Source organism: Leopardus geoffroyi, chromosome C2 (assembly GCF_018350155.1).
Source record: "Leopardus geoffroyi isolate Oge1 chromosome C2, O.geoffroyi_Oge1_pat1.0, whole genome shotgun sequence".
NCBI classification, from domain to species: domain Eukaryota; kingdom Metazoa; phylum Chordata; class Mammalia; order Carnivora; family Felidae; genus Leopardus; species Leopardus geoffroyi.
In genome coordinates this window covers 58,857,037-58,872,121 of record NC_059333.1, presented here as the reverse complement: position 1 = coordinate 58,872,121, position 15,085 = coordinate 58,857,037, and the positions used below count along the sequence as shown (strand labels likewise).

The 15,085-nt window shown below is 36.0% G+C and overlaps 1 protein-coding gene across 2 annotated transcripts in view; it reads left to right on the top strand.

Moving 5' to 3' along the window:
- SLC9C1 (solute carrier family 9 member C1) overlaps window positions 1–15,085 on the top strand; it is a 109,443-nt gene that overhangs the window by 74,510 nt on the left and 19,848 nt on the right. For both annotated transcript variants that reach the window (XM_045502030.1, XM_045502031.1), the window contains 6 exons: window positions 82–231; window positions 1,957–2,008; window positions 3,501–3,649; window positions 12,252–12,377; window positions 13,732–13,830; window positions 14,354–14,527. In XM_045502030.1, coding sequence (XP_045357986.1) covers window positions 82–231; window positions 1,957–2,008; window positions 3,501–3,649; window positions 12,252–12,377; window positions 13,732–13,830; window positions 14,354–14,527 — 750 coding nt within the window. The remainder of the gene's footprint in view (window positions 1–81; window positions 232–1,956; window positions 2,009–3,500; window positions 3,650–12,251; window positions 12,378–13,731; window positions 13,831–14,353; window positions 14,528–15,085) is intronic.

Genomic DNA, 15,085 nt, shown 5'->3' with positions numbered 1-15,085 from the left:
ATCTACTTTAGGTAAACTAATAGACATATAATTAACTAAATGTATACAATTTATGTTAAATAGTAGTTCTGCTTTTTTCAGCTCGTAACCCCCAAGTTGCTGCAAATAATAGATAAAAAGATGAGTCATCAGCTATCCTTTAAATATGCTATACTAAAAGGTTATATCCAAGGTGAAGCAGACATAATGACTATAATTGATCAAATTTCAAGTTCTAAGCAAGTTAAACAGGTGAGAAAAACTTTAAATACTAAGGAGAGGGTTTATTCCTCCAGTCCCTCCGTTGCCCCACCCATTATGTTCTCTGTCTCTATGTGTAGGGGTGGTCCCTGACTCCTGATTCCCTGAGTGATTTCTGTAAAAACTTAAACTAGTCTACACCTGTATTACTCAAATGCCTCCTTACTGAAATGTCTGTGCCACAGTAGCAAGTCATGAGGCTTTTGCAACCCACATTTTCATTCTTGTGGAAGCTCTTGTGAAGCCTGTGTGCAGTGGGTAGTTCCCTCCTGATCCAAGTTGCAGGATCTTGCAGCTATAGCTGTGCTCAACAGGAAACACTGGAGGATGAGACGTGATGGCAGTGTTGATCAACCAGAACTTCCTCATAGTTCCCAAAGGCTCCCCTCCTGTCTATATGCCTCATTTCCCCACGGTAAATAGTAATAGAAGCACAGGATGGGGATCTGGAAACTGGGAAGAGTAATAATAACTCATCTAGAAGGAAACCTTGTCTAATTCTTTCATTACACAGTTAAGGGTGGGGGGGGGGGAGCCAAAAGAGGTTGAATGATTATGCTCAAAGTCACATAGGTAGTAGTAAACAGCAAAGAGAATTCTAGGGCCTAAGTTCTAGATTTTAGTTTTCTTTTTTCTTTCCTTTTTTTTTTTTTTTTTTTTTTTTTTTTTAGTGAGCTCTACACCCAATGTGTGGCTCCAACAGTTGCATGCTCTACTGACTGAGCCAGCCAGACACCCCCTAGATTTTGTTTTTTACTGTTTTGACTGAGGCAGACTAACACTATGTTCTCACAAGTTTGTCAACTATGTGAAACATTTACCTTTCAGGGCAATTTAGAACATCTAAATTCTGTGTAATGTACCCAAATCTCGATAGTCAGGAAAATTGAACTGATGATATGTAGTAGAACACTAAAGTATCTTTCCTTTCTTTATCACCTGGAACTTTAAAACTGTTTTCTTGGCGGTGCCTGGGTGGTTCAGTCGGTTGAACATCCGACTCTTGGTTTCTACTCAGGTCATGATCTCATGGTTCATGGCTTCAAGACCCACATCAGGCTCTGAGCTGACAATAAGGAGCTTGCTTGGGATTCTCTCTCTCCCTCTCTCTCTGACCCTCCCCTGCTCATGCTGTCTCTGTCTCTCTCAAAATAAATAAACATAAAAAAATAAATAAATCAAACTGTTTTCCTGAATTTTGTTACCTTTTCTAACCTGGAAAAGGATATTTAGCCCTGGAATTTGAGAATACACAGTAGGAAATATAAAAGGACCCGAATCTCTAAGATGTTGTCTGGTTTTAGTCCCTACTGCTCTCACACAGCTTGGCCAAACATTTTACCTCACTTAAGATTGAAAGCTTCCCCTGTATCCCCAATTTAGAGACTTTAATAACATTGAAGAGGAAAATATCTACCATGTGTGTGTTTTTCAGAATCAATAGTAACCTAAAGCAAGTTACTTTTAGAGAAAAAAATATGACTTGCCTTCAGGCTTCTCAAAATCAACCTGTTATGCCACTTTTTACTCTCTCTACCACTCTTCCTGGAGCAAATTAAGGTTATTGCACAAAACTCAGTTCTAATCTCTAAAAAGCTCCCCATCATATTTTTCTTCCAAGTTATTAGTTAGGTTAAAAATCCGTCAGCTGCAAATGTAAAGACATTTTATAACAGCTTGTTTTCCAATGGGGATAATGCTTCTTTTATTCCGTAGATATTATTAAGGAGGATAATGAAGAATACAGGACATGCTCTGAAAGAGCTAGGTAGGTAACCCTCGTTCTAAAGATTAAGCACAACCATCTCTTTTTTTTTTTTTTTAATTTTTTTTTTTCAACGTTTATTTATTTTTGGGACAGAGAGAGACAGAGCATGAACAGGGGAGGGGCAGAGAGAGAGGGAGACACAGAATCGGAAACAGGCTCCAGGCTCTGAGCCATCAGCCCAGAGCCTGACGCGGGGCTCGAACTCACGGACCGCGAGATCGTGACCTGGCTGAAGTCGGACGCTCAACTGACTGCGCCACCCAGGCGCCCCTAAGCACAACCATCTCTTATTATCATTACTTCTGAAAGGCAGTTGTTTTGACAACTAAACCGATTGTTAAGGCAACCTATTTATTACTAACAATAAAGTGAGTAACTTCAACAATCAACATGATCATATCTTTGGCTGCATGGGTTTAGTGTAATATTACCTCTCCACGCTTGTTCTTTCTGCCCTATACCTCAATGAAGACCTTTTAATTCTTCTTTAAAGGAAACACATTAGCACTGCATGTTTATACACACTATTATCACCTTATAAATTCTATTTTCTTCCAAAGCAAAAGTACACATACTTTCCTGAGCAATACAGGGGAAAAAGTTACTTTTTCTCTCCACTTGCCATAGAGTTGCCATGTGAAGATTTAGTTTTATAAGTTGAAATCACAACCGAGCTTCACAGATCTCTGATATGTCTCCCGGAAGGCTCTATGCCTAAACATGGCACCAGCTTATTCCCTGAGTCATGCCACATCATGCTCCTAGTAGAGGATTAATACTGGAAGTGGGACAGACACACTCCTATAGTGTTCATGTGTGAGGAGAAGGAGGGGGTTTGATACCAGATGGTGGGGAGTAAAAGGGTACAGCAAGCATGAGAATGGAACTGGACTTGAGAGATCTTGCACGGCAGATAGTCATCAAGCCAGACAAGAAGTCATCACCAAGGAAAAGCCCAAATGTAGAATCTAAGTGAATGAAACTCTGTGGGCATTTAGGAATCCAGATAAGACAGGCAGAAGAGCATAGATGGATGAGTCATCTAGACGCACAGGCATGCTGGGTGGGCAATGAGCCAGGATGAATGAGAGGACTTAATCAGAAGCCATATCTAAGTGCACAGTTTGTAGTCAAAAATCCTAATTCAAACAGAATGGAAAAGCGGGACATAAACCCCAGACCTAGAAACCAGAAGAGCCTCTCAGTGTTCCATGCAAGTGGATCAGTGTAATTGCTAATCCTACGACTGGGGCTGTCTGTCCTTCCTTGTGGGCATAGGTGTAAGTACAAGCCGACAAGAAAATGGTAAACAGAACTATGCTGCTGCTGGTGAATTATGATTGATTGCAGAGGACTCATCAGGGAGAGATATATTTCTCTGTGTTGAGGGTTGTACTCCATGGATTTAGAGCAAAAATATTGAGCTTATTGTCCACATGAAATATTTAAAAAATGTTCTTATTTTTTCTGAAAATATTGTGTTATTTTTCAGGCTACTTAGAGTATGATCACCCGGAAATTGCTATTACTATGAAAACAAAGGAGGAGATTAATGTCATGCTCAATTTGGCTAGAGAAATTGTTAAGGTTTTTAGGTCAAAAGGGATTATTCATAAAATCGAAGGTTCTGAAATTAATAAGGTAAGGTAGCATATTTTAAAAACAAATATACTTTCTTGATATATAGTCATCCATGATCTTCAAACCTACTTTTGATTTTCCATTACAGACCATCTCTGGTATATGAATATCCACATTAAAATAATTGTCTAAAGAAAAGCACATACCATAAAGCATTTCCTTCTTGAATTCCAGTGGTCAGCTTTTCTTTCCATTTCTTGCCAAAGTGAGGGACCATTTCTTTCTATGCTTTGCTCCCAAATCAGGGGTATGATAAAACTACTCCTCACTAGGCTAGAGTGGGTATCAATATTTTCCTGGGAATTATCTGTGCCACCGAAACAGCTTTTCCCATAGAATTCCATGATTTATAAGAACACCCAACTATAGGGTTAAAAATAACTACATTTCCTTTCTCTAAGTTATTTATTAGTACCATGACATATAAAAATATAGAGGGTCCCACTAATTCCATAAGTAGAAAATTTATTCCCCAAACTGGGAACCATATAAAAAAAAATCCAAAAGCTATTATGCTTGTGAATACATATACAAAACTTTTAAACATAATAGTAGCTAATTGAATCTTGTAACATATTAAAAGTTTAGTAAGTATATATTATTAGTAAGTAATATGTTAGTAAGTAATATATATTATATATTAAATATATATTAGTAAGTAATGTACTATGACTAAGAAGGTTTTAGCTCATAAAATAGCTATAGAACTTATTCAAAAATTTAAAAAGAAGAAAAAACATTTGACAAAATTCATTGTTCAAAATATTTTTAAAAATTCTTACAAGACTAATAAATAGCATCTTTAATCCAATAAAGAGTTTCTATTAAAAATTTAAAATGCGGGGGCGCCTGGGTGGCGCAGTCGGTTAAGCGTCCGACTTCAGCCAGGTCACGGTCTCGCGGTCCGGGAGTTCGAGCCCCGCGTCGGGCTCTGGGCTGATGGCTCAGAGCCTGGAGCCTGTTTCCGATTCTGTGTCTCCCTCTCTCTCTGCCCCTCCCCCGTTCATGCTCTGTCTCTCTCTGTCCCAAAAATAAATAAACGTTGAAAAAAAAAATTAAAAAAAAAAAAAAAATTTAAAATGCACATAGTATTAGATGTCAAAACACTTATAAGTATACCACTTAAAGTCAGGAAAAAGAAGTCTTAGCCAGGTAAGAAAAAAAAAGGAAATTGAGAGATTAAATTTTTGGGAAAAAGGAAAAGACAGTCATTATATGTTGATGGTTTAATTTAAAATCCTAGAGAATTAATAGGCTTAATAAGATATATTAAGCCTAATAATATAGGCTTAATAAGATAAATTATAGAATATTCAGAAATACTATCAACATTCAAAATTCTTCCCCAACTAAAGAAAATATAGAAAAATATTCTATTCACAGTATTAATTTGTAAACTAAATCCTTAAGTGTGAACCTAACATTAAATATATAACACTTATGTGGCAAGAACTGAAAGGCATATTTGAACATGTAGAAAAAAAATCAGTCACATTGAAGACAAAACAATGGGAATTATCATATTTGAGGAACAGAAAGAAAAAGATTGAAGAAAAGTGAACAAAATCTAAGGGACTTGTGCGATCCAACATATGCACTGTGGGAATCTCACAAAGAGAGAGAGAGATAGGGACAGAGGGAATATTTGAAGAAATAATGGCTGAAAACTTCCCAAATTAGATGAAAGACATAAATATTAACATTCAAGAAGGTCAATACATTCCAAGTTGGATGAACTCAAAAAACCCACACCAAAATACATTGTAATCAAGCTGTCAAAAGACAAAGTGAAAATTTTTAAATCAGCCACAGAGAAGCAACTCATCACACATGAGCAATCCTCAATACAATTATTATCAGATTTCTCATCAGAAACTTCAGAGATCAGAAAGAAGCAGGCTGATATATTCAAAGTGCTAAAAGAAAAAAAAAACTATCAACCAAAAATCCTATATCCAGCAAAACCGTCCTGCAGAAGTGAGGGAGAAATTAAGACATTCCCAGATGAACAAAAGTGGAGGGAGTTTATTATGACTAGATCTTCCCTGAAAGAAATGTTAAAAGGAGCCCTACAGATTGAAAGGGCAGATAATAACTGGAACCCATATGAAGAAATAAACATCTTAGTAAAGATACCTACATGGGCAATGATAAAAGATAATATTATTGTAATAATTTTTTTGGCAACTCCACTTTTTTTTTGTTTTCTACATGATTAAGAGACTAGAACATTTGAAACAATTATTAGTCTAAAAGCTAACATTATGATAATGTTGGCTTATAAGTCTATATGTTGTTTCCTACATCATATAAGAGACTACACATTTAAAAACATATATATTTTGGACACATAACATATAAAGATATAAATTTGTAACAACAGAAAGGAGTGTGGATGGAACTATTAAAGGAGCAGAGTTTTATATGTCATGAAAGTTAAGCTGATATACATTTAAATTAGAGTACTACACTCTAGGGTGTTAAATGTAATCATCATGGAAATTAAAAGGTAAATAACAAAGAATATACCCAAAAAATAAATGAGAAAGGAATTTAAGTGTTTCACTCCAAAAAAAATAAATAAATAAAAAACAAAACAAAACAAAAACAAACAAAACAAAACAAAACAAAACAAAACAAAACAAAACAAAAAACCCTACGTGCAAAAGAAGCCAGTATGTAGGAAATAAAGGACAAAAAGCTATATGTAGGAAAAATAGTAAAATAATGGAAGTAACTGTTCCCTTATAAGTAATTACTTTAAATACAAATGGATTTGACTCTCCAAACAAAACACAAAGATTGGCAAAATAGACAAAAAACATGATCCAACTATATGATGTTCCTGGGAAACCTGGATATCCTCATGCAAAAGAATGAAGTTGCACCCCTACCTGACAGCATTTACAAAAATTAACTCAAAATGAACCCATGACCTAATGTAAGACCTAACACTGTAAAACTCTTAGAAGAAAATAGAGGGCAAAATTTCATGATACTGTATTTGACAATAAGTTATTAAAATGACACCAAAGGCATGGGCAACAAAAGAAAAAAATAGAAAAAGTGGACTTCATGAAAATTAGAAAATTTAAAAAAATGTACATTATGAACTTCATGTGCATCAAAAGGCACTATCACCAAAATAAAAATGCAACAAGCAGAATAGGAGAAAATATTTGCAAATCATGTATTGGATAAGGAATTAATATACAGAATATATAGAGAACTCTTGAAAGTCAACAACAAAAACCAAGCAGCTCAATTCAAAAATAGGCAAAGGACTTGGATAGATATTTTTTTCAAAAAAGATACACAAATAACCAATAAACACACGAAAAGATGCTTAACACCATTAATTATTAAGGAAATGCAAATCAAAACTACAATGAAATCTTCATACCAATTAGGATGAGTATCATCAAAGAAACCAAAACCAAAAACCCTGTACATCATTGGTGGGGATGTAAAATGGTACAGCCACTGTGAAAAACAGTATGGCACTTTAGAAGAATTTCCCTAAGTTTTAGCAATTCCACTTCTGAGAATATACTTTAAAAAACTGAGAGTAGGATCTCAAAGAGATCCCAGCGGCATTCCTTTGTTTTTGTTTTTGTTTTTATTCTCAAGTTAGTTAACATACAGTGTAGTCTTGGCTTCAAGAGTAGAACCCAATGATTCATCTCTACATATGACACCCAGTGCTCATCCCAAAAAGTGCTCCTTAATGCCTGTCACCCACTTAACCCACCCCCTACCCACATCCTCCCCATCAACCCTCAGTTTGTTCTCTGTATTTAAGAGTCTCTTATGGCTTGTCTCCCTCTTTGTTTTTATCTTATTTTTCCTTCCCTTGCCCTATGTTCATCTGTTAAGTTTCTCAAATTCCACATATGAGTTAAATCATATATCTCTCTGACTGATTTATTTCACTTAGCGTAATACCCTCTAGTTCCATCCACGTTGTTGCAAATGGCAAGATTTCATTCTTTTTCATACCAAGTAGTATTCCATTGTATATGTATATACCACATCTTCTCAACCAATTCATCAATTGATGGACATTTGGGCTCTCTCCATAATTTGGCTATTGTTGATAGCACTGCAGCAGCATTGTTTATACTAGCTAAGAAAAAGAAGCAATCGAAGTGTCCACTGATGGATGAATGGGTAAGCAAAATGTGGTATATACTCAGAATGGAATACTATTCAGCCTTTTAAAAAAGAAGAAAATTCTGGGGCGCCTGGGTGGCTCAGTCGGTTAAGCGTCCGACTTCAGCTCAGGTTACAATCTCGCAGTCTGTGAGTTCGAGCCCCGCGTCGGGCTCGGCTGATGGCTCAGAGCCTGGAGCCTGCTTCTGATTCTGTGTCTCCCTTTCTCTCTGCTCCTCCCCCATTCATGCTCTGTCTCTCTCTGTCTCAAAAATAAATAAACGTTAAAAAAAAAAAAACTAAAAAAAAAAAAAAAAAAAAGAAGAAAATTCTGACATGTGCCACAACATGGATGAACCTCAAGGACAGTCTAAATGATATAAGATAGTCACAAAAACACAAATACAATATGATTCCACTTCTGTATAGAGTCAAAATCTTAACAGACAGAAAGTAGAATGGTGGTGGCACTGGGCTGGCTCAGTCAGAAAAGCATGTGATTCTTGATCTTGGGGTCATGAGTTCAAGCCCACATTGGGTGTAGAGATTACTTAAATGAATGAATAAATAAAAAGTTTAAAAAAAAGAAAGAAAGAAAGAAAGAAAGAAAGAAAGTAGAATGGTGGTTTCCAGGAGCTGAGGAGAGAGAAGAATAAGGAATTATTGTTTGATGGGCATAGAACTTCAGTTTTGCTAGATGAAAAGAGTTCTGAAAATGAATAGTGCTATGATTCCACAGTATGAATGTACACTTAAAATAGAACTGTACACTTAAAAATACTCAAGACAGGGGTGCCTGGGTGGCTCAGTTGGTTAAGCAACTGACTTCAGCTCAGGTCATGATCTTGCAGTCTGTGGGTTCAAGCCCCGCGCCGGGCTCTGTGCTGATGGCTCAGAGCCTAGAGCCTGCTTCGGATTCTGTGTCTCCCTCTGTCTCTGCCCCTCCCCAGCTGGCACTCTGTCTCTGTCTGTCTCAAAAATAAATATACATTAAAAAAATTTTTTTAATTACACACAAAGTAGTGATAGCAATAATGCCTAAAAAGTTCCCACAAATCAATGACAAAGAATCCTATAGAAAGTGAGAGAAGAATATGAAACAGGCATTTCACAGGCAAAAAGAAAAGTTGTTAATGAATGTTTGAAAAGATATTTGACATCTCTAGTAACTAAGGAAATAGAAACTGAATTATTAATACATACCACATCTTGCCCATTAAATCAGCAATAATGGGGTGGGGGGGGGGAGTCAGTGTTCAATGCTAATGAGGTTATGAGAAAATGGATTTAAATAGAGCAGAATGATGAGGCACCTGGGTGTCTCAGTCAGTTAAGCATTTGACTTTAGCTCAGGTAATGATTTCATGGTTTGTGAGTTCAAGCTCCAAATTGGGTGAGCTCAAACTCCACTTCTGGTGAGCATGAGCCCCGCTTTGAGTGAGCCCTGTCTCTCTCTCTCTCTCTCTCTCTCTCTCTCTCTCTCTCTCTCTCCCTCTCTCTCTATCTCTCTCTGCCCCTCATGGGATTCTCTCCCCATCTCTCTCTGCTTCTCATACCCTTTCTCTCTCTAAAAAAAACAACTAAGACTGGGGTCACCTGGGTAGCTCAGTCAGTTAAGTGTCAGACTCTTGATTTCGGCTCAGGGAATAATCTCATCATCCTTAGTCCAAGACCCGCATCAGGCGCTCTCTCTCTCTCCCTCTCTCTCTCAAAATAAATAAATAAACAAGAAAAAAAAAAAAAACCACTAAGACCAATATACCTGATTATGGGAAAAGTTTACTCTGTAGAAAATAGAAATAATAACCCAAACCAATGTTATTGATTGATTGATTGATTGAGCAAAAAATCATACCAGTTTATTAGGGGATTTTAACATTAAGGGTTTTCTCTCTCTCTCTTTCAAATTTTTTTAAAAAAATTTTTAACACGTATTTATTTTCGAGAGAGAGAGAGCACACGCGAGCGAGAGCATGAGTGGGGGAGGAGCAAAGAGATGGAAACAGAATCTGAAGCAGGCTCCAACCTCTGAGCTGTCAGCACAGAGCCTGATGCAGGACTTGAACCCACGAACTGTAAGATCATGACCTGAGCCGAAGTTGGATGCTTAACCCACTGAGCCACCCAGACACCCCTCATATTTTTATTTAAATTCTAGTTCGTTAACCTATCATGTAACATTGGTTTCAGGAGTAGAATTTAGTGATTCATCACTTACATATAACACCCAGTGCTCAACACAAGTGCCCTCCTTAATACCTATCACCCATTTAGCCCATCACCCCACCCACATCCCTCCATCAACCCTCAGTTTATTCTCTACTGTTAAGGGTCTCTAGAATGCCTTACATAACAATGCTAAGTTAAAATTAACATTTTTTTCCAGGGCGCCTGGGTGGCTCAGTTGGTTGAGCGTCCAACTTCAGCTCAGGTCATCATCTCACGGTTCGTGAGTTCAAGCCCTATGTCAGGCTCTGTGCTGACAGCTCAGAGCCTGCTTCTGATTCTGTGTCTCCCTCTCTCTCTAGCCCTCCCCCACTCACACTCCTTTCTTTCTCTTAAAAAAAATAATTAACATTTTGTTCCTATATGGGTAATCAATTGACTCAACCTCATTTATAGAAATGATTATCATACCCTATTAAACTTCAGTGGAGTATTTCATGAATTAAATGACTGTGTATGTGTTGATGAGTTTCTGGATTCTTGTTTCATTTTATTTATCTGTCATTGAATCTTTCTCAATGTATATCACACCATCTTATCCTGGAACTTAATAATAAATCTTCATATCTGATTTTATGTATTTTCCAGCTTTTGCTCTTTTCTTCAAGATTATTTTGACTAGTTTTGGCATTTTGTATTTTCAAATAAACATTAGAATCAACTTGTCAATTTCCATTAAAGAATCTAATGAACTTTCCATTGGGATTCCAAGAAGCCTGTATGTCAATTTAGAGACAACTGACATCTTAGTAATATTGACAATCTATTAACATATCTCTCCACTTTAGTTTTAACTTTGGCTCAGTAGTTCTTGTGTTTTTCTGTTCTTCAACCTATTTCGTTCATGAACCTGAACTCTTATCTCACACCACACACGAAAAAATCAATTTTAGATGGATTGTACATAACTGTAAGAGGTAAAACAATAAACTTCTAGAAGGTAATATAAGATAATTTGTATGATATTGGCATAGGCAAAGATTTCTTAAACATGATAGAAAACTGGATTTCAGTAACACAAAAATTGAGAACTTCTCTTTATTAAGAAAACAAGAGAATTAAAAGACAAGCCACAAAAAGGTAGGGGATATTTTCAAAACAAATATATCCAACAAAGGGCTTATGTCCAGAATACCTGATGGTTTTTAACTGACAATACCAACTGTAGGCCATCATGTGGAACAACTGGAACATCAGAGTGAGAGTGTAAAGTAACACAAACACTTTGGAAAATTGGTAGGCAGAAGCTTCTAAATTTGAACATATATATGACACAGCAATTGGATTACAGAACCATATAGTCACAGAAATGTGCACATATGTACAGCAAGCAAATACAGCAGCATTACAAAAGCCCAGAACTGGAGCACCCCAAATGTTGATGAATAGTAGATCAATAGTAGACAAACCAGACACAAACAAGTACATACTCATTGATTTCATGCAGATAAAGCTCAAAACCAAACAAAGCTAAACTCTGGTGATAGAAGAGTGGTTGTCTTTGGATACAAGAAATGACTGGAAGAGAATATAAGAGAGGATTTTAGGGTGCAGTAAATGTTTTATTTCTTAATCTGGGTGCTGGTTACCCAGATCTTTTCATATTGTAAATGTTCTTTCTGTGGACATTTATAATTTGTGCACTTTTGAGGTCAACACTAAACCATCCTGCACACCTAGAAAACTGATTTGAGGATTAACGCAACAATGTGCACAACCTGAATCACAGAACTCAGCAGGTACACAGTACAGAGAGGTGAACTGGGGGAGAGAGAAACCACAGAGGGCAGGGAGCTGTTTTTGCTTGCAGAGAGAGGACAGAGACTGGGGTTGGGGGGCGGGGGGAGTACGGGAAAAGCACTCCTCCCCAAAAGCAGCTGGAGAGAAAGTGGAAAAGTGGAAACAGCCGCAGGGACTGAACAAAAAAGGGAGAAAGGAGAAAGGAGAGGGTTTAAGTCCCATTTAAACTCCATTAGACTCTATAATTTGTGTGTTTTTTGTTTATCTGCTATAGTTCAGTAAAAAGGTTTAGTTTTAAGTGTTTAATCTATGATTTCAGAATAATGATACCAGAAAAAGGATATCAGTGGGGAGAGGTTGAAGGGTTCCATAGAAGAACAAAATCTCAGAAGAGCAAGAAAAGGAAATAGTACAAAGTCATATTTTTTAAACATTCTGTGAACACAATTTTATTCATCCTTTTTCTTAAATTTTATGGTTTTAGTTAATAATGGCCAAAAAAAGAGAGATACTTGATTTTCAACCTGTTATCAAACCACTTACTGTTGAAGAAGCACTCTACAATATTCCATGGCTAGATAAAGAAAAAGATCATATAAGCTTCATTCAGGTAATATTTTTATTTCCTGGTAATACCATTTTTAATGTACCAACAAATGATTTTCTAAAAAGAGACTATGATACTCTCCAGCTTAAAAGTCTTTAAATGTCATTGATCGCCTGTAGGATAAAATCCCAAAAATCCCTTTAAATGACATGCAAAGTCTATCCACAGTCTGTCTCTTGCCTCCCTTTCCATTTTAATCTTCTGTTGCCTATTCATCATATACCTCATACTGAACCTTGCATGGTGCCCCAAGCCCTTTAACACTATTTTCTAATTCCATTCTTCTGGGGGTGCTACTTTTCTTGAAATGCCCTTTGTTTTTACTTTTTTTTTTTTTTTTTTTTCAAATCTTGCTTCTCTGGAAACATCCTTACAAAATACTCAGAAAAGTAGGCTTTGGAGGCAAATATCCCACCAATAGAAGATCAACCTGTGATCCTTTCTGAGTTTGGAGGACCAAAGGTGTCAGCGTTGTATCCATTATACTTTCATTATAGCATTAAGTACATTGCATTACAATTACCTTTACATCTCTCTTCTGTACTATACTCTTTTTTTTAATGTTTATTTAGAGAGAGAGAGAGACAGAATGTGAGTGGGGAAGGGGAGGGGGGCAAAGAGAGAGGGAGACACAGAATTTGAAGCAGGCTCCAGGCTCTGAGCTGTCAGCACAGAGCCCGACGCAGGGCTCAAACTCATGAACCATGAGATCATGACCTGAGCCAAAGTCGGATGCTTAACCAACTGAGCCACCCAGGCGCCCCTGTACTATACTCTTTAGCTCATCCATATTTTGTATACCCAAACCCTAGCACTCTGCATATTACACAGAGAGTGCTCAAAGAGTGTTTGTTGAATACGGAAATAAATAGGTCTAACTTGTTCCAATAACATTCTCTTTTTGTATCTACTTGGTGCCAAAGGACCAATTATATTTATCCACCTGCTTAATATATTTTGATGAATGAATTTTTTATTTACTTTATCTGTTGTTTACAGTATAACTATGTAAGAGACATATATATGACATTAGCCTGCATCTGTTCTCATTATTTGTCCATCCAGATTAAATATTTTTTTATCTTTCCCTTACATTCTTATTCTTACATTAAATTATTTCTGTTCTAATCCATGTATAAATACCCCATTTATGAAGTTATATAGATCTATGAATATCCACTTTCTTTCTTTGATATTCATAATTCCTATCTTCTCTTATAAATTTACTAACACAACATGTCAGATCTTATTGAGTGGCATTTTAAAATGCAAAAAATTTATTAAAATATGAATTTCAACATCACCAACTACTGCTAAAATAGTATTTATATCATATATATTTGGTGATATTTTTAAGGAAAGAGCCAGAGTGGTAACATTTGATTGCGGAAATGATATATTTGAAGAAGGTGATGAGCCCAAAGGAATTTATATAATAATATCAGGTATGGTGAAGGTAAGTCAGAGTTATTCATAAATGCATTTGTGAACATTAGTTAAAAACTCTATAAAATTGAGAATTCATAGTTTTCCATGTTAAGAACTGCATTATTCCTTTGTTTAGGACAATAGCTTCCATTCAATTTTCTTATTCAAACATAATGGTTAGCATTATGTATCACCTTTTAAGCGATACTTTCCCATAGATAGTAAGAAACCATCCAAAGGATCATCTTTATGATGGAATATTATCGTATTAGTTGTTTTCTTCTTATGTTTATCTGAATCAGGTATTTAGCCATCCTAAAGCAGGTATAGGTTAGTTGAGTAGAAGAAATCAGAAAGACTGCCGTATCTAAGAATTCTTTTCTTTCTAAGTTATTGCTAATTTAATAAATTTGATTTAAAAAGTACAAGTAATAAATATCCTCAAAATAATATGTACATATTAAAATTGTTAAAACCAAAAGAAAAAAGTCAAAATTTAGACAGTTTGGGTAATTGACATATGTTTTTTTATCTTTCTTTGTTCTGAACAGCTTCAAAGATCAAAGCCTGGCTTGGGAATTGACCAAATGCTCTGGGAGTCAGAGGAGAATGATGATCAGATAACTTACACAGACTTTGTGATCAGTGGGGAAATAATAGGAGAGTTAAACTGCTTAACGAATAAACCCATGATATGTTCTGCTACCTGCAAAACTGTAGTGGAGGTCAGAAAACATCACATTGTGTCTTACTGTTGTATCTCATTCAATATCTAGTATCAAATTTAAGGTGGTTTCTGTACGTAGTAGCATATGTTTGCTGTCTGATGATAATTTTAAAAAATATAAGAATAGTAAGGGAGCAAAACTTGTTACCAAATTATACTTACCCAGTATAATGCCCTGGCAAAATGGCTTATAAATATTGCTCTGCCATGTTGAAAAAAAGATTTTAACCAGAAAAACTGATTAAATGAGGTCTTTCATGGGGAAATTAGAGGAGATATTTTAACTGTAAACACCATAATTTGGGGGACTAAGTAAGGAAAAAAGTCAGAGAACTAACAGCTATTAATAAAAAAGTTGAACAAAGTAGATGGAAGTTTCCCTAGACACAATGAGGAGAAAATTCTCAAAACAACAGGGGCTCTCACTGGCCTAATTTGAACTCTAGAAGAACAATGACTGCAAACAATGGAACCCCACAATATATAAAAATCCATAAGTTGATAATGATACCAAAATTCATTTAATTTCCAATAAGGTTTTTGGAATATCAACTTA